The sequence below is a fragment of the Grus americana genome, chromosome 21 (genome assembly GCF_028858705.1).
Source record: "Grus americana isolate bGruAme1 chromosome 21, bGruAme1.mat, whole genome shotgun sequence".
Lineage (NCBI taxonomy): Eukaryota > Metazoa > Chordata > Aves > Gruiformes > Gruidae > Grus > Grus americana.
In genome coordinates, this window is record NC_072872.1 from 3,179,241 (window position 1) to 3,201,204 (window position 21,964).

The 21,964-nt window shown below is 38.7% G+C and overlaps 2 protein-coding genes and 1 long non-coding RNA gene across 7 annotated transcripts in view; 2 read left to right on the forward strand and 1 right to left on the reverse strand.

Annotated features, from left to right (window-relative positions):
• Positions 1-18,012, forward strand: part of LOC129215845 (uncharacterized) — a 50,783-nt gene extending 32,771 nt beyond the window's left edge. The window contains exons 2-5 of the long non-coding RNA XR_008580108.1: positions 7,525-7,611; positions 9,709-9,779; positions 10,296-10,371; positions 17,395-18,012. This is a non-coding gene — a long non-coding RNA (uncharacterized LOC129215845). The remainder of the gene's footprint in view (positions 1-7,524; positions 7,612-9,708; positions 9,780-10,295; positions 10,372-17,394) is intronic.
• Positions 3,436-21,892, reverse strand: LOC129215836 (arylacetamide deacetylase-like 4). Of its 3 annotated transcripts, none has more exons than XM_054849727.1 (5): positions 21,670-21,892; positions 11,982-12,059; positions 7,533-7,749; positions 5,911-5,974; positions 3,436-4,230 (listed from the first exon to the last, which is right to left on the reverse strand). In XM_054849727.1, exons 1-5 carry the CDS (start codon positions 21,721-21,723, stop codon positions 3,459-3,461), a joined length of 1,185 nt encoding a protein of 394 aa, XP_054705702.1. In that variant the 5' UTR covers positions 21,724-21,892; the 3' UTR covers positions 3,436-3,458. The 3 variants fall into 3 exon arrangements, with proteins under 3 accessions (XP_054705702.1, XP_054705703.1, XP_054705701.1); XM_054849728.1 differs by lacking the exon at positions 21,670-21,892 and adding an exon at positions 19,653-20,327; XM_054849726.1 differs by lacking the exon at positions 21,670-21,892 and having other exon boundaries at positions 11,982-12,152.
• Positions 20,497-21,964, forward strand: part of DHRS3 (dehydrogenase/reductase 3) — a 38,104-nt gene continuing 36,636 nt past the window's right edge. For all 3 annotated transcript variants that reach the window (XM_054849735.1, XM_054849734.1, XM_054849736.1), the window contains exon 1: positions 20,497-21,472. In XM_054849735.1, coding sequence (XP_054705710.1) covers positions 21,278-21,472 — 195 coding nt within the window. In that variant the 5' untranslated portion in view covers positions 20,497-21,277. The remainder of the gene's footprint in view (positions 21,473-21,964) is intronic.

Below are 21,964 nucleotides of genomic sequence, written 5' to 3' on the forward strand. Positions count from 1 at the left end.
AATAGTGAAAGTAATTAATCAGCTTTGTGCTAATCTGTGCTCCCAATGAGTTAGGTGTGGTCTAAGTACGCTTATCAGATTTGGCCCCTCTGGGGATCTAAGAAGTCTTCTGACACTTGTGACAGATCCTTTGTACTAAGGTTCTGACCAGCTATTGTTCGTCTGTTTTCTAAATCTTTTTGGTAGCCAGTTTACCAACAGCCGGTAGGTCTTGGACTCTTGGGCATGTTAACTAGGTCCAGCCATCACAGCACCGCCCCAACCCCGGAGGCTCCACACAAAGACTGGATGTGCAGGAATCTGCTATCAGCTGTAGAAGAAACAAACTAGTTGTTTTCTGAAGTAATGGACTGTTTTTTGCTTTGGGCATTGCAGGTACACAGTGTAGTACTTAATATTTTATAAGCATAGATTCAGCAATTTACAAGCTTGCTTGTGTCCCAGGGTGGAGAACCATTCCCTAAATAATCTTTCAAATGTATGCTCTCTCCAGCTTCTGATTTTTTAACCTTATCTCTTGCTCCTGTAGGATAGCCCAGAGAAATTGGTCCCTGACACCAAAATCCCATTTTCTCTTACCCCAGGAACTCATTTTCTTATTAATTTCCAGCAAAGAGCTAAATGTCTGTGCTGAACTCTTGTCAATACTGGGCCGGCATCCTTAAGCTTTTTCTGTGTTGTGTAGCTGCACATGCTAGGAGTGACGGACTGAGCCACTTGCAACGTAGCCTTCAGGCTGATGAGGTGGCAACTAGGTACTCACCTGCTTGGTCTCGGACACACCAAGTGTGAGTGGATGTCTGTGCTCGGACACCGGGAAACCTTCCCAGAGGAGGTGGCTGCTTGACCCCAGCAGCTCCTTCGGAGTTCTGCGGAGCGTGAGAGCCATCTGGTGCCTGAAATCTGGAAACAGAGCTAGCCTAGCCAAGTCCTCACCAACACACTGCCATTAGCTGTAAACTTCTCTGGAAAGCGCTGACAAGATCTGTTAATGACTTATTTTACACGATAACTGGTGTGTGCACACTTGTATCTGTGATTATTTCTCTCTATGCGTAATTATTTCTTGTGGAAAGACGTTGGTGTGCAGAATTCTGTAGGTGCACTGCAAATTTGTGCTTGATTGTGTTTTAAGTACTTAGCTGTAGCTCATTGAATGTGCAGGCAGTGAGGTGAACATGCTGACAGGAAGCATCTGTGTAAAGAGGCTAGTAAAAATTATTTGGTGTCTTTCCTTAGAAAAAAGAAAAATCTTTAAATGAGTGATAATGTTGAAAACTAATTCCACACTGGAAACTATAAAATATCTTCAAAATAACAATCATTCTATCTTGGCAATGCAAGACAAATAGCAGATCTGTAATTAATTAAAATAAAATAGAGGACAGGAAATTCCATGGAGACAATTAGATCTTGCAACTTGCTAAATTTTAGAAAATCTGGGAGTCACTACTAAAAAAGGAATACATTGTTTCAGCACTTGCTGTTCTCTACTTACCCATCTGCACTACCATGGCTGTAACCCTCAATACAGATTAAAATGCATGTGTTCAAGAGAGCTAATAATTCTGATCACAGATTATAAAGATAAATTTATTAATATCTGTAGTAAATGAAGACCTACAGATAAAGAAGCATGGAAAATTCTCAGGAGTAGACCAGTGTAGAATTTGGACGGTGGCCCATAAATGAGGCGTAAGACCAGAGGTTGAATAATGAAAAGAAAACAAGTATTGGAATGCTGAACTGACAATACACGCTGCACTGAACGAGATGTGTGTAGAATAGTATGTGATCATACATGATCATCTCATAACTTAAAACATATGAAGTGGAATTGTATGGACAACCTTAGTTCTGGCACTTCCAACCATCTCTGTACCTGCAAAGAATCATCAAAAGAAGCAGCCTGGACAGACATGGATTAACCGCTCAAATATTACCCAGCTTTTTGCGTAGTTTTTACACCAGATACCAACTCTGCTGGCCTAGCTTCAGCTACCGACATGTCAGGTGGTAAGCCAACTGTCATCTTGAGATCAGAAACCAACATGAATCCACAATTTCACATCAGGTTGCATAGCCAAGGCAAGTCCTGTAATTTTCAAACAGTGGAATATTTGGAACTTTATCATGTTATTTACTTCTGGAAGAATCTCTGTGCTTGAAGAGTAAATCGCTGATACCTGCAAAAGGAAAAATGCAACAAAATATCTGTTGTGTCAACAGAGCATGAAGAAACATAATTTCATTGTGCTGAGAGGGACTGGAGAACAAGGATTCACAAGTACCAACTTGTTGCTCCATAGACTTGTAACTGCTAACTTGTCACATATTTAATTGATGTGGTGACAACGGGGAGAATTTAACCCACCATTTTCTTCCTACTCACAGTTTGGGTGGCAGAGAATGCAGATACATAGTAACCTCTTTCCACACTTGTGTGTGCATAGCTATTACAAGTGCAAGGTGGTTGCATAACAATGATGAAATACTTTACAGTTCCTAGGCTTGTGTGGCCAGCTGTTTTGACATGCAATGGCAATTACCTTGGCATCTGTGTTTAGCAAAGGTGGATCTGTCCTAATAAGCAATGTAACAATTGAGCTGAGATTTATTTTTTTCCTTCGTGTTTTGGCTAGTCACTGAAATTATTTTGGCAGCTTCCATGCTGTTTACATACTTTCTCCCCAGATTCGGAGTAAACAAGTTGATTATTTATCTGATTACAAAAAGGCGAAACCTACTATGTCTCTATCTTCCCTGAATACAACCAAATGCTTCTCAGAAAGGAACTTTATAGAATATAGCTAAGAAGACATTCGGTTATGTTTGTGCAGTTCTCCCTCACTCCATCTGCGTTGCCAGTCCCAGATACTTGCAGGTTGCCATCTTGTACAGTTCACATTTCTGTACCTCCCTCTGTGTCAGGCATTTCCCTTTAACACCAGATTTGTAAGTACACCTAATTCCCTCCTACAGATTTTACAACCAAGTCCAAAGCTACTGCTTGCCTATGCACATAGTCTGATGGTGATTATTACTCATCTCAGAAGTACTGAAAATGCCTTCAATCTTGGGGGGAGATTTTATGTGTGTTATCATGCTGATTTGGTGTGTATTCTGTGGATATGCATAGGCACATTGGTGATTACTCATATATTGCATGCTTTAAAATGTTTTTTGCTATGGTGAGTTTTTATTTTTTGATGTAAAAAGAGAAGAAAAATTCTACAAAGAGAACAACAAAACAAGGGTACCAATTAATTTTTTTTTTTTAAAAAGGAAGATGAAAAACACATCATCTTCCCAAGTAATAGCAATTGAAAATCAGAATTCAGCAGACCACGCTAATCTTAACTTAGTATTTCTTGCCTAGATTCTAATGTATTAATAGCTAGGAAATAGTTAATTGAAATACACTCTGCATACCAGTTCACTGTATTCAAGAAAATATTTTAATAGCCCTTTATGAAGTTTACAGTGTGGTTCACTATTTTACTTGATGATGGAAAAGAAAAAATACCATAACCAAAAAATCCCAGTGCACAGTGGAAGCCTTTTTCCATGTGGTACCAGGTCACTTTTACATTGTTGTCCTCTAACCGTCTCTTGTACAACAATCCATCATCTCTGAGCACATCATGCTCACATGTAATCATACAGGTATCAGGTAGGTGGCAAACAACAGCATCTTCTGCTAAGAGTGGGGAAAATCTTGTCTCAAACAGTTCTTTTGTTTCTTCATGGACGTGAGGTAAAAACAAAGTGGGTAAAGGTGCTTTATAGCTCAGCTTAAATATCTCTGGGATAAGATCTGGATTTATCCATTTCCTGTATTTCAAATTCATACTCTCTGGAACGTGAGAACCTGCCAAAACAGCTTCCTTCATAGAGCAATCCTTTTTCAAGTATTTCAGAATAAAATGGACTGCACGTTCCCGGGTCAAGAAAGCAGTGAAAGCATTTTTCTGGTGAGATGGCAGACTAAAGTTCAATGCTTGGAGAAATGGATAGATCAGTACCTGGGCACATATCTTTGGGATATCTTGTCTATTTACCAGTTGTTGGCAAACACTAGCAGTAAAAGTGCCCCCTGCACTATCCCCACAAACAATAATCCGATCAGGATCCACCCCATAGTTTTCTGCAGTCTTCAAAAAGTGTGCAGTAGCAGTGAGACAGTCCAAAGGTTGGGCTGGATAATTATGCTCAGGAGATAAATGATACCTGAAATGTACAAAAGACAGCTATTATTACAAATACATATATTTGTAAATAGCTTGAAAGTGTCGTCTTAAACGCATCCTGTGCATTTGCAAAAACTCACCAAACCCAGTATTACTTATTTAGTTTAAAGTTTTGCATGCTGAAGCAAACCAGAACAGCTTCCCCTCCCATTTCTGTCAAAATACAGAGCCCATTGATCACTGAAGTTTATTCTAGCATAATTTAAGAGCATGAGGTCTTGAGTAGTGCGGTCCAATCACCCACATTATTCAAAGCCGCATGTTTACTCAATTCCTGGTCTGAGTGCACCTGCCTGGGACCAAAATTCATGCCAGCAGGGAAATCTGCAGTTCTCTCATTTGGACTGACCTTGCATGTATGTACAGCTATGAGTCAATCCTGCTTACCCACAGGATCCAACCATGTTCTGGCTCCTGGGGACACTGATTGTTGTATTATTATATAGTAGTACTGTGTTGTATGTTATTATTACATTTAAATATAAAAAGAATTATATTATATTATATTATATTATATTATATTATATTATATTATAAAACACCATGCAGTAAATGTACTGTGGTGACAAAATAGCCTCTGGAGACAATGTTTCATTTATTTTGTTAATTGGAACAAGTGAATTACAGAGGAGTGATGTTAAAGTAACAATCTCTTTGTTTATTTCTCAACTAACAACCTACTTTCATATGATGCAAAGCAAGGCAGGCATAACAGTCAGATACCCAGTCAAGCTAAAATGTTGTAATTTGATTCCAATTACATGTAAGATTACTTTGAGTACTACATTTTTAACAGCCATGGTTCTTTATTCTCTGTATTCGTGATCTTAGGGCTTTCTGGAGAAGATTAAGTTTAATAAGGAAAAGATAAATACTACAAAGGTAACAGTGCAGGTGTTCTCTCTTAACCTTTCACTCTTTGCTGAGGCACGTTGCTTCTACTTTTCTGATTTTTCACTATTCTGTGAAATTAATTCAATGGATTCATAAAGTAAACATCCTAATAACCAGGGAATAAAAGGGTATCAATATCTTATTTCAGAGTCACTTTAAACACGTCATGACTTACCCAGACAAGATATGGAATATGCAATTCATTCTCAGAACCAATTCCTCCCAACTTAATAAAATTCTTTACTAATGAATTTTTTCATGGAAGAATTTGATGGAAACTAAAGTTTCTTCATACTATTACCTATTTTCCATAAGGAAAACATCTTTAAAAGGAAGCAGAAGTTCAGGCAGTTTTGAAAAACAATATTACATTTTAGACTTATTTACTCTGTAAAATCATCCCTAAAGCCCCGTAAATATTAAAATCTGAAATTGGGGAAAGAGCTTATAATTCCTTATTATCAAAGGCAATTATTTTTGTGGTGATAACAATGTAAAACGAACAAATCTGGTCTGAAAATAGCTGGCATACATATTACTTTTGTAACTTTATAAACCTGTATCAGGTGTTTCTCATTGTCATCTCATGGCACATGCTTGCTCACACATACGAACACATAAGAGTAGACAACACTAAAGCTCAGTTTCTTTTCTTATATTCAAAGAAATGTAAGTAGAGAATGGACATTGTTCAGGTGGGGGAAGCAGGGGGGAAAGCAGTGGAACTACCTAATTCTGGGAGTAACATTGGGTGGAGTTCACTTACCCAACAGACACAACCACTGAATCAGATTTTCTGGCTATGTACTGGCATATTCTTTCATAACTTCCTGAAGAACAAATGTTAATGTAATTAATACCTTAGAGTACTTGAAGCAACATCATCCCTTATTTTTTTATGACATATTGCCATGACTGAGTGTGGGCCTCTTGCCTGTTTAGTGAACTACCCAAATTTTCTCTAGGATAAAAGTAATCTAGACCTTTGATCATCAGGAGACACTGTAAAGATCATATGTTTAGGGAGACTGTTGGTCTGTAAGGAAAATAAGGAATTGTTATTATTATTGTTGTTGTTGTTGTTATTACTACTGCTATTAGGCATGGGGCAATGGTTTTAAACTGAGACACAGTAGAATTAGATTGGATATAAGGAAGACATTTTTTTGATGAGCTTGGTGAGGCCCTGGCACAGGGTGCCCAGAGAAGCTGTGGCTGCCCCTGGATCCCTGGAAGTGTTCAAGGCCAGGTTGGATGGGGCTTTGGGCAACCTGGGCTAGTGGAGGGTGTCCCTGCCCATGGCAGGGGGTTGGAACTGGGTGATCTTTAAGGTCCCTTCCAACCCAAACCATTCTATGATTATTATGCACAATTGCTTAGAGTGGTTGTAAGGGGTAAAACAGCTTGAGATCTTTGCAAAAGCTCATTATATTGTTTTAACTAACTGTGAGTCTGAGACTGACTTAGGTAGGTCATATCATTTTGCTGTGGAAATGCTAATTATAGTACTATAGCTAAGTCTAAATGCATTTTGTATTTGAAGCAGAGATTTGACTATTTTCTGAAGAATGAAGGGTGCAGCTGGTATGCCTCCTGTGAAATCAGTATATTTCTGTGTGGCTAATTCAGGCAGAAATCTAAGGCATCCAAACTGTGTTACAGTAAATTGTCTAATTATACAGTTATTCCATGGTAGGGTTGTGGGCAGAAATATGCCTCTTTTAATGTATTTGAAGATACATTGATTTTTCCTTCAACCTTAATTCTAAATTTACTGCATTTAGAAGATTTGTTTTACCAATATTTACTCAGTGATGTGTTCTTGCAATTACAGAATTCTAACACCATTTAATATGTGTGCATATTTCTACTGCCTGTAGAAACAGTATCTTTTAGAACTTTTTTAAATTACATGTTTGCAATTATCTGCTTTCTCTAATAAATTGAACTGAAAAAAAAAAGACAACATAACTAAAGCACACGCATCATGGACACACATTTTAAAATGGCTGCTATGGGCCATTTGAATTGCCTTGAACGCTGTTTATAGAAGGCCCCATAAACATGCTGCAGTTAGAGACCAAAGGGAGGAATGTAGTCGTTAATAACTTCTGTCAGGTTTTCAGACAAAAAAAGAATTTCTTTCTTTAGCAGCACCACTTACTGTAAGGAATATGTATGCCATAAAGAGTGCTATATCCTATAAAATTAATTTAGATACTAAATAAGGGCAGATTAGAAAGTTTAAAAAGTAAAAATAAACATTAAGTGCTTTCTGTCTCTCCCTCTCTCAAACTAAGCTTCAGTCACTTCTTAAGTTCAGGAGAGTTTTTAAAAATATATAGTTAACGATCCTAAATAATAATATTTTCTCTTTCAGTTCCTTACTGATGCTTCCGAACATCCCACATCCTCCATGGAAGAAGATGACTCCTCTCCGTTTGCTTGCAGATGGTGCTCTTGGGAGGTAAATCCTCACTGGCACCTCATCAAAATGCAGATCCTTTATGCAGAGCTTTGAATTGCTGCATGCCGGCAGTCCACCAACAATCAGCCTTATAAGTGTGTGCTCCTCAAAGATACCCAAACTTTCTAAGTTCTTTGCCTAGGTAGATATAACAGGAAAAATGAGATGTGAGTATAGGGACTTCAAGTCTTCCCACTCGTTAAAGGCCACAAGCCACCTTTTTCTATCCTATAATTAGCATAATTGTATTGGTTATTAGCTACTTTATAAGATTACCACAAATAACTCCAGTGGCTTTTGTGATTTCAGTTATGAAAGCGAAAATGTACATCTTTATGATTTGAGGTACCATTATTTCTGGAAGAATGTTGTAAGACTTGTTCCATGAAATGTATTATACAAATACTTTTTAATTTCTGTGATCTGGATTTACCACAAGTAACATCAGGCATTTGCTTAGGTATGGAAGTTAGGAGTCATGAGGCCTGAGGCTCCTTTTCTAATCAGTGAAGAGAAAGATGCATTTCTTGAGGACAGTTCAAATTTCAGGTGTGTTAACTCATGCTCTGGAGTTGTTTGTTCATCTCCATTGATTATAAAGGGAGGCTGTGTACTTCAGATGCCTCAGTTACAGTATTTAGGGTTAGGTGAGATGAAAATGTCCCTAGCAGGACAGCATTTAGTATACTGGGTGAAAAAGACTCATGCCAGCTTGTGTGCAAGATGCCGTAACTTACTGGTCTTCAGTCATCTCCATGCCACAGGGTCAGTGAGAACAAGCTTTAAGAAAATCATTACTGCCTATAATCAATAATGAAGGTCTGCTGGCCTAAATGAAGAAATAATGAAAATGGTTCTGAGTCTTATCTCCTTCTTCATCAGTGAAATTGTTGCTTTTATGAAGATCTCGCAGGTAGTCATGAAATGGCTCTGCAGTCAGTTTCTTACACCTTATCAGGGAAAACAAATATTCTGAAGATAGGGGAGGTTTGTTAAATAAAACATTTTCCTATCCAAGGCCAGTCAACTGCTGATAATTAAGTTAGCCTGAAGATCACACTGGAATCCTCCTGTATTTTAAGCACATGTTGTAACGGATGCATTTCCTGCTAGGGATATTTCCCTTCCCATTAAATGGTGACTTAACTTCCCTCTATGGACTATTATAATTCTTTCTTCTGGAATGATGATAATCATCACAAGCAATTTGTAAATTGCATTGTTCTCTTCTGAGTAACAAAAGTCTCTGTGTACACTGCTGTATCGATGGCTTATAAACTAATGGCCACCTATGCTTTTGTAAGTTGTTCTTTCCAATCTTGTATATCTGGCCTTTATTTTAGATCTGCTCTGTCTATCTCAGAGACAATTCAAATATTGACCTTAAACAGTAATTTTGCTGTGAAAGAATGACAAAGAGGCAGAACTTTCTTAGGTGCATGGTCCCAGCTATCATGTACATAGGAAGACAAATCTCATGTAGTTCAAAGGGTGTTGCAACACCCAGTTCTTCACCAAGGCCTTTCTGAAACAACATAGATTCTTTCTTCCTAATAATCTAGACCAGGCTGCAATAAACAAGTTGGGTGAGAAGTAACAAAAGAAACCACCATGAGCATGGAAGAGAGAGAAAATAATTTAGAAACAAAGATGGGAACCCAGAGATCTGGAGTTTTTTCGTAATACTGTGTGCCACAACTGCCAGCAGTGCTTGGGGTGTTTCAAGGCCCGGTTCCTAGAGATGGATAGATATAGTTCTTGCCTTACATTTGAAAATGCACATTTTTAGGTATCATGGCAAAGGGGAAAATGAATATAAGAGTCAAGGCAATCGTGGCAGAAACCACAGGGGCAATATAACCTTCCCTAAAGAGCAATTTTCAAAAACTCTCATGACTCTTAAGTCAGTCTTTTTGTCAGAGTTAGGATTTTGTAATGCTTAAGTTGGCAGAATTGCCATACCATGCTTATTTAATCTCATCTGTACTTTCCAACATCCTTGAGTTTTTACAGAACTTTCAGATGACAGATATATATATGATAAACGTGGTATCAGAGCATTCAGTCTAAATATCTTCTTTCCTTTCCTTATCTTAGGAGCTCCTGACATCACAAAGGCATCTTCAAATTCAGGGAAAATGCTGTCATGAAGGAGAATGAGGAATTTGGTATGTATTCTGTTGAAAAACTTCTTGATCGATAATTACAAAATACTTCAGAATCAATAACAATACACTCAAAAAATAAAAGGTGTGACTATTCCGAGACAGATGTGATCAGTGTTAGTAGGTGAAACATATTATATAAGACAGGTTCTAAAATGTGTGTATGGGTAAGAAAAAGAGGACCCAGATCCGCATGTCAGCATACCTTTTCTTGTGAAATAGGAAAAGATGGAATGTGGAAGATCATATGGGGACCAGATTTTTTAAAAATAATTATGAAATCACATAGCAACTAGCAAAACCCACTCGATTTGAGCTTCATGGACTTTAAGACTACATTAGACAGTCTTTCTGTCAGTCACTTTGAAGTGTTATGCTTTGACAGCCAAAATAATTATCGTCAAAGCTTTATATCACAGTGCAATATGCACAGTTAGTCTAAGTGCAAATCTGTATGAATGAATGAAAACAAAAGCTAGGATGTCAGCTAGGAGGCTTTCTCTCATCTCTTCCATTTAGGACTGATTTCTTCATGACAGAGTACGTGGATAGATGCAGCAGGAGCATCGTATGTATGACACCTATGCTGTAGAAGGTACACGTTTAACTATCGCTACAGCTTTCCTAAGACATATTGCAAGTAAGGTGGAAGAAAAGAGGAAAAGACTGTTCTGTATTGCAGAAAAAAAGGGTCTTTACTGCAACATACAGTACAAACAGACACATCACTGGCACAAGAAGAGCAGCATTCATCAGAATGAGCAGGGTATGTTCATTGCACGTGTGCAATGCACAAAGCATCATGCACTTTATGAGAAACCCGCGATGTCTTTGCTGTGAGGGCTACTTATGTGAGTATAAACATAAACCTAGAAACTCACCAAAAGTACCAGCAGATGTCTAAAGGTTTTCAAAAGAAAATTAGGTATTGAATGGATTCAATGCCTAGCAAATAGTGGAATACATCTTTTGTATGGTGAAAACTATCCAGAAAAAGGAAGATGAAATTTCTGGAACATATTTTCAATGAAGACAGAATATGTACTATTGCGTAACAGCCACTTAGAAGCTGTAAAAGCAGGTTAAAAGAATAATCTGAAAGAATCTTTTAATCCAAGCAAGTATAGAAACACAGAGAACTTAGCAACATACAGTCATATTATTACATCATGATCACATTATTATATTGTTTATATATAGCTCCATATGAAAAGCAGCCTGAGATACGTAAGGACAGCAGACTCTTCTTTCATGCCAGACAGTGCAGAAATGGGGCCTAGGCCATTGGAGAACCAGGGACAATTACTGGCTTTGGTGAATGCTGCTGTGTAAGTTCAAGCAAGCCACATAAGTCTTTAATACATTATAGTGCTCCAAATCACCTTTCAGGATGTGAGCCTTAGTTACTACATTCATTATATATAACTAGGGGATTAGAGAATACCTTTACGTGAGATGAGCTCCATACAAACATTAATGAAACCAGTCTGTGATTTTCCCGCAGGCTTTCTTTTGACATGTTATATGCCAGATGTGACAGGGCTTAGTCTGCTTTTATGTACTCCTGTTGCCTTCTTTGGAAGTTTTTTGGGCAAAAGCTGTTTTTTTCTCTGATGGCAAAGCACACAGCACAGTGAGTCTGGCTCACAAGTACTTAAATAATGAGCGATAACAGGTCTTGCTGAACCTGCTTTGGCCAGGTTAGATTAGATGACCTCTGGAGGTGCCTTCCAACCTACATGATTCTACAATATTTCACTAAGACACAGTAATTCAGTCACTGCAGAAATACGTACAGAATCGTGGGTAAGAAAATTACTGCAGATAGTTCAAAATTTAAGAAATTACCTTAAATATATCAAAGTTCATTGAGATACAGAAGGTTTGGTTTTTCTTACTCATGTAAATGATATCCATAGCCCTCCTGTCATTCACAGGTTCAATCATTCCATTACAGAAGGCAATCAAATTACAATTGTGGCATAAGAATGCATATCTCAGTATTTAAAAGAACTCACCTCATACTGACTGCTTTTATATACAGTAATAGAATACCAGATCAAACTTTGGCCTTTATCTTTAAATCTGTGTAACTGTGTGGTTCCCATTACACATAGTTGCAATATTTAGATGCATATCTTCATAGTTCTACTCAAGTTTTTCCTTTCCTGAAAATCACAACATCACAGAGCATGATAAACTCACCAGAATTTCCATCAGAGTATATATGCAAAGATAGAAGCGGAGCTTTGATGGCTGGTCAACATCAGGAGGAATCTCTGCCTTGAAGGAATTATGATAAGTGGCAATTAAAACCAGTAATACAAAAGCAACTAGAATTCCTGCTGTTAAAGCCAGAGCATAAAAGGACTCCATTTTCCTTTGGTGGGAATACTTTATTAGAGAACTGTCTGATACGATTCAGTCAATATTTATATCCTCCAGACTGACTCCATGGAGAAGTAATTTGCATACCAAAATTGCTCCACCCTCCTCCTGCAGATAAGGCTGCCAGATGCTAGAAGCATACAAACATCCGGCTATTACAACTTTATTTAGCATGGTCAAAATTAATACATAGAAGACTCACATCCAGGAAATGGCATTGTTTCGTATATTCCAAAATTGCAAATGAACTTTATTTTTTATCTGGTGTAATTGAATTCTACTTTATGGGCCTGAAAAGCTACGTGTGTGATTTTTTGCAAGTGTACTAGTTAGTGTAATGAAAGATACTACCTCTATTTCAGAACCCATGGAAGACTGGCAATGCTGAACTCCAGTCTCCGTGTTCAGGAACTGTGATGGTTCTGCTCTTGGCATAGGTCTGAAGTATGATTCTAAGGCTTTTTGCTTAGTCCTGGTCTTTTTTCCCCCTGCTATATTGCTGAGGCAGACAGGTGGCCAGAACTTAGAACAGACATTCTGAAGTACATCGAAAGGAATTTTACTTTTAGAGATTCATATAGAGCTGTCAGTTATTTGGAAGCTCCCTACCTGCGTGTGCAGCAAGGATCTCTGGGCTCACCGATGGCCCAGTGAGATCAGAGGGAAACTTCCCCTTCACTTGAGAACTTTGGCCCTAACCCTCTATTCTGATTCATTCTAAAGAAAGGATTCTGATGTCTTTACAACTTCATAGTTTGCTGGTTTTTGCCAAAATAACTCTACGTTATCCTTTGTTGTAATTAGGCTGTGATTAGACCATATGGCTAGCCAAATGCTTGTACCAATAGAGGTGATAATAGTGAAGGAATGAGTGACTAGGTGCAACTCCATGTATTTCTGTCCACCACGTGACTTCCCAAAACTTATTTGGGTAAAAGTAAAAAGCAAACAAACATCAGCTCAGCTTGACATAATCCGTACAGCCTATGCTTATCCCCTGAAGACTCTGAAATAGTTCATCTCTACTAATCTCACAGATATTCCATTTTAAAACCCTTATAAAAGCTAGTAATTGTGGTCATAGGATAGAAATACTCCTTTTTATGAGCCATAAGATTCTGCATTTGGCTAATAAACCTGTAGTGGTATTTCCTCAGAAAGTGGGATCTTGACTAAGAAAAGGTGAGTCCTTCTAGCTTTTCTTGTACCCTTAAAAGAAGCAGATTAAATATATCTGCTTAGAAAAATCCCATCTATGCAAAATATGCATTACAGGAAAGAGGAGAAACTTTAATGTGAATTAGTCAATAGGGTAAACAAATATTTAACTGTGTGGAATGACAACATGAGTCATAAGAGATAAAGTTCCGGATGATAGGAGTCACCAGACTTAAGAGAATAGGTCTAAACGTTAACCTCAGTGGAAGTCAGCAAGTATAACTGATTGAATTTTGCTGTTTAAATTTTAAATAGGTAAATAAATAAGTGGTAAGGGTAAGAAAACCATGAAATCCATGCAAGTTATAACATGGAACTTTCGGCTTAACTCAGCAGGCCTGGAACTTGTGATCATAGTAGGCATCTTTCCAATACTGACTCAAATTATTTGACTAAGCTGTGGAATAATTGATCTCTTCCATCATTGTGAGGTGCAGGATGCTTAACTGAGCCCCTCCCAACTTCTTACTCCATCCAGACCTGTGGGGGTACACTAACTTGAGTGATTTTATTTTTTTTTAAAGCCAACATAAATTAAAGCAAAAATTCAGACTACTTTTATATTCTGAGAACAAATACCTAGCTTGGGGTTTAATGAATTTTACTAATCCATCCTAAAATTAATAGGTTTTAAGTTCTGAATGTCCCCATATAAACATACTTTTAAATATGACAAGTGAAACTTCAAAGACATTTCTTCTTTATTAATTCTCTTTGTGGTGGATTTAAACGTCCCACTGATATTATCATCTGAGGAGATCATGGAATATCCAGATTTCTCCTCATAAAATCTGGATGTCAAAATACCAATTACGTTCTGCCAAATCACTTTGGAGCTCCCAACAGACATGTTTTTTTCCCATGATATCAAGACTTTCAGACCAGCAACCAAGTATATAATGAGAGATTGGAGGGGAGGTGGGAGTTCTGTGAAGGGGGGTTCTTGGACTTCGGGATGGGTTGGTTGGTTGGTTGGTTGGTTTAGGGGATTTTTTTTGATCAAATCATGTTGGACAAAATTTAATTGGAGGGCAGAGATGAGTGTTCTGAAAAAGCAGAATTAATTATTTTACTGGTCAGCTTCTAGGAAACGTGGATTTATGCATGCTACTATTATAACGGATCTTTCCTCCTCCAGAGAATCAGCTGATCCTCACTGCTCTGTGCCATTGTGCATATCAGGAAAGATAAAATAACTTCTAAAAAGGCAGCAGTCCCCATAAATGAGTTAAAGGATCAGTTGGCCTTTGGAAGCCCTGTGTTGTTTACCCCATGTATCATTTCCCCCAATGTCCTCCTCCAGAACTGCTCTGCCCTTAAAAAGATTAGTGATTCCAGTTTGTAGGGGTAGTGACAGTGATTCAGCAAGAATGAGCACATAGACTTTCTGCTGACAGTGGGTGAAGCTCTGGAAATATCCAGATAAATTATTAAAAATCCAAACCTTATCCTTGCTCAGACCATCATTAAAAATGCTGTGGGTTCTGTTTGAATGAATAACCCAGCATCCCCCTGTGCCTTCTCTTAGTTCAACCGAATCTCTCCAGAGACCTTATTTCCTCATCATCGATTTATAATGTGATCTTATTCCCCCACATCAATTTATACACCTGAAGCTGATCCATCCTAGCCTTCCAACCAAAAAAAATTTGCCTTTGACAACCACATTCTCTTCCTAACTTTCCTCCTCTTTTTGGCTTCCTTTCTAGAATTGTCAAGTTTGAAGAAGCTTATGACAGAGGACTTGAACTATTTCACCTCTGTGTGTACTAGCGAACCACTAGCTCTGAAAAGAAATTATAGCTGCATGTAATGAATTCTTTTAAAAAGACATTGTTAGAAAGGATTCAGGGAACATTTTATCTAGAGGTTTTTTCCTAAGCTAGTTTACAAGCTTCCAGTGCAAACTTATTACAAGCATTAGCCTACTGTTCTGTTTTTGTCAAAATCCGTATCACACGTTGGTTTAGTAGGATTTCAGTTCAGACTCTCAAAACAATAAGCTTCTCTAATTTTGAGGGCTTATGGACTTAATTCTTCTGCCTCCTTAGTTCCTTATGTGTCTTAGAAGTTCTGTCAGGACTGAGAAATTAGTCAGAATGAATGGTAAATATTGACTGGTGTAAAAGTGAGGTAAATGTACTAAAGAGAACATAAAGATGAGTTGATCAGTTTAACAAAATCTAGTCACTCCGTTCCTGTTTACATTTCGTATTTTTTCACTGTTCTCCCAATATGAAGACGCAGGCTAACAGATTGAGACAGATTTGGCTTCTAATTAAAGATAGGTGAGAAAAAAGAAGGGCAGTTAGTACAAATGACAAAATCTAACATATACTAAAATGACTAAGCAATTGAAAGAAATACCACATTCTTGATGTTGCACCCCTTTGTCCGAATTCCAGGTAGTACCTATGTACACTTTGAAAACGCTGTCCTTCTCCTTATAAAAACAATTATATTTTTACACATATTCAGTCTAGAAAGGGATGTCATCTAGAATTATGAATTACTCAGTGAGGCGTTTGTTATATCTTTGTTCATGATACTGATTTGTTGTGAGACCCTGGGAAAGCAGTAAGACATCCAAATGCAGCTTTTCGCACAAGGCTGGACACAGACTGTTTTCTGTCAAGGCTGGAAGTTAAACAGAAACCTGGTCCCTTTGAGCTTAGTCCATGGCAAAACTCCACTTACAAGGCAACAGTATCAGACTTTTAATACTTAATAGCATATAGAAGGACAGTGTGAAATCATAGAACCACTGGGACTCATTTCAAATGGAAAATGTGAACTCAAGGGAAGAATGAAATCAAGAAGCACAAAAATTTAGCTCTTGATTTATCCAAATCTGACAGCAGTGCTTCATGTAACAAAAAACAGATCAGCTTGGCAAAAGGTTTTCATTTTTTAAAGGAGGTTTAGTTTTAATCTGTGATCGTGATAGATTGTCCATGGTCAAGAACAGCACTGATGTAAAAAACTGGTATTACTTGACACCCTAGTAACACAGACTTTCCATTGTGTAACAGTGCTATTCTGTGTTCCACATCTGCTTTCCAATGTACTGTATATATTTGGGTGGGATTTTTAAGTTGAAAACACAGAATTGTTAGCCCAAATGGCTTTCAGACATGCCTTGAGCATGATTTTAATTTCCAGCTCCTTTTCCTTTCAAAAGTTCTTGCAGTTTAGCAACTTCATTTGCATGAACAGACTTTTGAGCTTGCTAGGAACTTGACTGCAAAGGCCCTATGAACAAATTTAGAGTTCTGCCAATATATATATAGGTGCAACATCAAGACCGAATCATTCAGACACTCTACCTGAGCCTCTTCATAGATCCATGTAACACTGTTCTGCAAAAATGGACCTTAGTTATGCAAGAGTATAGAGAGTGTATCAACTTGTTTTGGAAGTAAAAGTTGCTTTTTCACTGCTGTTTATTTCTTCAAGACAGGGCAAGTAAGAAAAAGTAGGTTTCCGTGACTGTCATTGAGAGTATATCCACACTAACTACAATCCAAAAGATGGGTTTCAGTTACTACAGGCCTTCCTAACCTGTACATTAGCTAGCCTAAATATGAACAGTAGGTTTAGTTTTAAGCTGGACTATTACAGTTAGGCACTATTGTGGTTACATATTCGGAAAACATAAACACATCTTTTGAGCTGTGGTCCCAGGAATGGGTAATTCAGGCATGATCTACACTTAAACCTATTAATTCAGAATTGATTCGTAAAACTGTATTAAAGCCATCTTCCTTTACGCTTCTGTTAAGAAGTACATACCTTCTTGGTCTTGTTGCAAACTGGAATAAAATATAGTTTAAAGTGACATGAAAATGGCTTAAACCAAATTGTTGGGGTTTTCTTTTGCAACTTATACTTTGTTGTGAATGTCTGTATAGGAAACAAATAGTTCAATGCTGTGTAACTATCCAAAATGCAAAATTAATTCTGCAACTAAGTGATAGCATTAGCAACTGATGCAATTTTACAAAATTAACAGGACTGCTTATTGAATGCTCCAGTGCACTGAGTAAGGACTTCTGAGTAGAAACATGGAAGGATTCACTTTGGGACAGCTTTTAGCTTATGATTAGGAACAACTGCTGTGATGTGACAGATCCTTGTTACCATCAACAAAGGTATGTACTAAGCGTCTGTTTGCAGCTATAGACATTTACTGAAAGCAGTTGGGATAATCAAATCTATGTGAAGGTATAGTTTAGGAGGTTTCACTAACAGAGATGAATTTTTGAACAAAAGCACATGTTGGTTTTGTAAAGGTGACAGTTTGGAAAAAGGCCTCTTGCCAAAAAAGAGCACAATGGTTACTATACGACAATCAGATGAAATCCCAGAATAGTACTTTTTTGCCACTTTTCAGAGTGGAACTGCAATTAAAAGGGACAAACCTCAGCTGTTCTCAGTGTTCTATATAGTATGTATAGAAATTAAAGGTATTTAACTTTTTGGTTGAATTAGGTGAATTTTAAAATAACTTGCATAAATTTTTCACCATATTTATTACAGGCAAGATGCAGTTAATTCAGTTTTACTATAAGTCTGCTTTTGCTTCTTGCTTTTGTACATTTGTACAATGTGGTAACTACTGGTTTTCACTACTTCAAGGTAAATCTGAAGTAAAGTAGTAAAGAAGTAAAATAGTTCACACTTTCATGGAATTTGAAGAGCAGGTTAGGAAAATTTTAAATACCTAGAACTTTCTTTTTACTCCCACTCCAAATTTGGTAGCAACTTTGCACATAGATCAATAAACTGAAATCATAATGAATTAAAAAAAAAGCCACTTCCAATACATTTTAGAATATTATTCAAGCTGGAAACAGATACATGAAATCAATATTCACAAGATTATTCCATTCCCACTGGCTTCAAAGGACCTGCAAATGTTTTAAATAAATAATGAATTTTGGTTTTAATCTGAACAGGTTAACTGTGTAATGTTGCTGACTTGTCTATTTTAAATGTGGTGATTTATGCATAAAGAGACTGAACTCAGGAGTCAAAAAATCAAATTTGATGAACTTCATATACTTTCATTTTTAACACTGGTCCCTATTTCCATACCAGAAGGTTGTTATATTTGTTTCCAGTCCAGACACTGAGTCATTCTTGTTTAAACCAGACACTAGGCCCTCTGTGTAATTCCTCTCTCCCCTTCAGAGTTTTTGGACTGAGAGGAAAATTGTAATGCCAGGTGCCTCCCTGAGCTCCATTTCTAAAAGTATTACTATAAAAACACACAGAGGTGCTAAATGCTGCCAAGTGGCAATGGAAATTCTCTGAGCTCTGGTTATTTCAGATGCAGCTAAGTTAGGGAATACCACCTGAATCTGACAGTCTGCACAGAGTTACAGTTTCTAGTTAGAATGCTGCTGCTGCTTCTCTCCAAGAACCTCTCTCCTGACACTTTATGATGATGCAGTGATAGTCATATGGCTTATTTCATATGAGGTAACCTGGCATTTAAAGGTAAGAACTCTGCAAGTTTCTTTCTACGTTTTATTTTCTTTTTTTTCTGAAAACTTTTGTGGAACTTTTAACAGAGCCGAAAGTCAAGGATTTAGATATTGTTCATGTTAAAAAAACCTATGTGTGATAAAGGTTTTAAATGTGAGTGGCACCAGAATCTCGGTTGTTCTTCTCTGTGCAAACAAATAACCCCTGAACATTCTGTTACCATATGGCCGCTTTGAACAATGCCCGTTTTCAAAAATAGGTGTTTGATTCTAAAGCATAAAATTGAATTTATTTTCAAAGAGATTCAGCTTCCTAACTCACTTCTATTGGTTGTGTAATATAACTTGGCTACCTGTGTATAGATGCTTAGACTCATGCACTTCCATTGCAGTGGTGCTTTAATAACTATAGTTGTAAAGAAGTTTGAGACTCTTTCAAATTTGTCATTTTTCAGTAATTCTAGTTTTTACCACTAGATGGCTTCCCAGGATAGTGGATATAGATCCAGACCTCCTGAATTAACGTGGGACTGGATTCATTTTGGCACATTCTTAATAATACATACAGTCATAAAAACGAAGTTCTTTCCAGCTCAACTATGAAGACAGCAACGTGAGGTTTGACATCCTTGAGCATCTTTCGACACTCTCAAAGCTTTGCATATTAGCTTGTTTCTGATTGCTGACACAACTACTAACTGCACAAATGGCTCTCAGTTCAAACGTGCATTTAGATCCCCCTCAGAAATGCTTAATCAGTACAACTGAAAACATAACTTACCTGCCTAATGTTTAACAGTGCAAACAACCAAGTTAGAGGACCTAGTTGCAATCCACTTTGCCCTTTCTCCTATTACAACATAGTTGAAAGTGCTGTGGAGACCTTCTCGTGTTGCAACTATGCCCTCATAACTGGACGAAAAGGGGAGAAAAAACCAACACCCTTTGTTGTGAGAAAGTGAGTCTCCCTCCTTCATTCAGAGCCTGCCTTTTTATTGCCCCGCTACTAAATCAGAAGTTTTCAGCAATGCAAACACCTTCCAGCTTGGAAAATCCATGAGTTGTCATGTTGTCCACAAAAACATTGGTCCAACAGTAATAGATTTTGATGATTATCAGGCTAGGCTGGATTCAGCCCGGCAGTCTAGGGCTGAAAGAAGTTTTCCCGTCCACACCAGCTTATCTTGGGCAAGCAGTTCTCTCTGTAAGGCAGAGATGGCTCCCTTGAACTCAGCCTTAACCCTGACTGTTCCTGGAACTGCTTTTGTCCTGGGCTCAAGTCAGACCACAGCACCTTCTTTCTGGTGTGGGTAGGTTAGGGAGGAGGCAGGGGTTGCCTGGCTTGGTTCCAGCGTACTTCAGTTACAGCCGCAAGCCCGACGTGGCATGCAGCAAGCCCGACGTGGCATGCAGCAAGCCCTAGCTTGCAGGCTGCAGCTCAGCAGCGAGCAGTACGCCTCAGCCTGCCTGCATGTGTGAGTTTATGTGCGGTGGCTCCGAGATAGCTCTGGGGGAGGGGAGAGCAAAGCCAGCCACTCACAGAAACAGTAGTGAAATCTCCCCAACACTTTAACTGTCAATCAGGCTTAATGGGGTATAAAAACTCCCCAGCGCCGCGGCTGTGATAGGCAGAGAGAGCAATAGGGAGAAATGAGTAAGAGCCAGAGCTGAAATAGTGTACGGCATAATTCCTGCTCTGTGATCACAGATCCTCCAAGTGAAAAAAAAACAGGAGAGGGGGCAGAGAGAGGCGGTTATCAGCTCAACCTTTGCAACCGGCTCAGGACAGAACGCCTATAAGATATTTATAGATATTAAAACAAAAACAACAACCTTACCCTGAATACAGCCTTTCTTAAAAAGAAGGTCCTGGCAATTCTGTCTTATTTAAGCAATTTCCTGAGTCTAAGAATAGAAATGAGCTGCCTGGAAGGCACTGCAGGCTGAAATTTGGAGACATAGCCTGCTTTATTTTATTTTTCCAAGTATAAAAGCCTTCCATTTGGATGCTGGATTTTTATGTCGGTCTTTGAAGCGGAGGGATGTATGGCTACTTTTAATTTTACTTTTTTCTCTCTCTCTCTTAATTAAAAAAAAAAAACTGTCTTCCAGTTAAAAAGCAAGGAAACTGTTTTACCTGCATGTGACAATCCCAGAGGACACCGATCAAGAAACAGGGGAGTGACTTGGTCTTCTGCACTACTTTACTCCTACCCCAATTTTTTTAGGGGGGGAGAAGGATTTTTCCAGTCCAAGAATCTCTTGCCCCCAGGTTTTGGAAGGGGGTTGAAGACTTGTCACCCATCTGGGGGTGCATGAAGGGTATTGGTTTTCTTTCTCTGTTAACTTGGTTTTGTGAAGGGTTGGAAGAGAATTTTGCCTTCCTGACTTGCCTGGAACAAGAGGATGATTTGGAAATGGCTGGGTGCGTTGCTGCTTTTCCCCGTACAGATGGTTTATTTGGTGGTGAAAGCTGCCGTGTGCATGGTGCTGCCGCCCAAGCTCCGAGACCTGTCCGGGGAGAACGTGCTCATCACCGGAGGGGGCAGAGGCATCGGTCGCCATCTGGCCAGGGAGTTTGCCAAGCGAGGAGCCAGAAAGGTGAGCACCAGCGTGAAGGGCAAGGGGAGGAAGCTCCCACCTGCTGCTCTACTGGGGAGTCCTCTGACTCAGAGGCTTTTAAAGGCTTTTCCCTCACCTCTGGGTGGGATTGATGGTATCACTTTGTAAAGGTGAGAGGGGAGAAGGGGCACTGATTTTGCAAAGCCCTGGCATGCCGAGCCATTACGTTGACTTACATTTCGGAAGTTGCCCACTCCTCCTTTCCTGCATCCCGTCTCTCCCCATCTCATCTAAGAAAATGTGAAGGTGAGAAAGGGGACCCCTCACGAATTCTCCTCTGCTGACAAAGGAGAGGTTTTTGCTCCAGCCCAGGTTTCCTGTGGCAGTGAGAGGAGAGCTGTGTGATTCCCATGCGCGAAGCCAGTGCTCACTTCTGTTTACTGGGCTGCTTCCTGGCAGTCCTGCCTGCTGGGACCGTGCACAAACAGCGAGGGGGGCAGCTGCCGGCTGGCGCCAGCCTTTCAGGCTGAG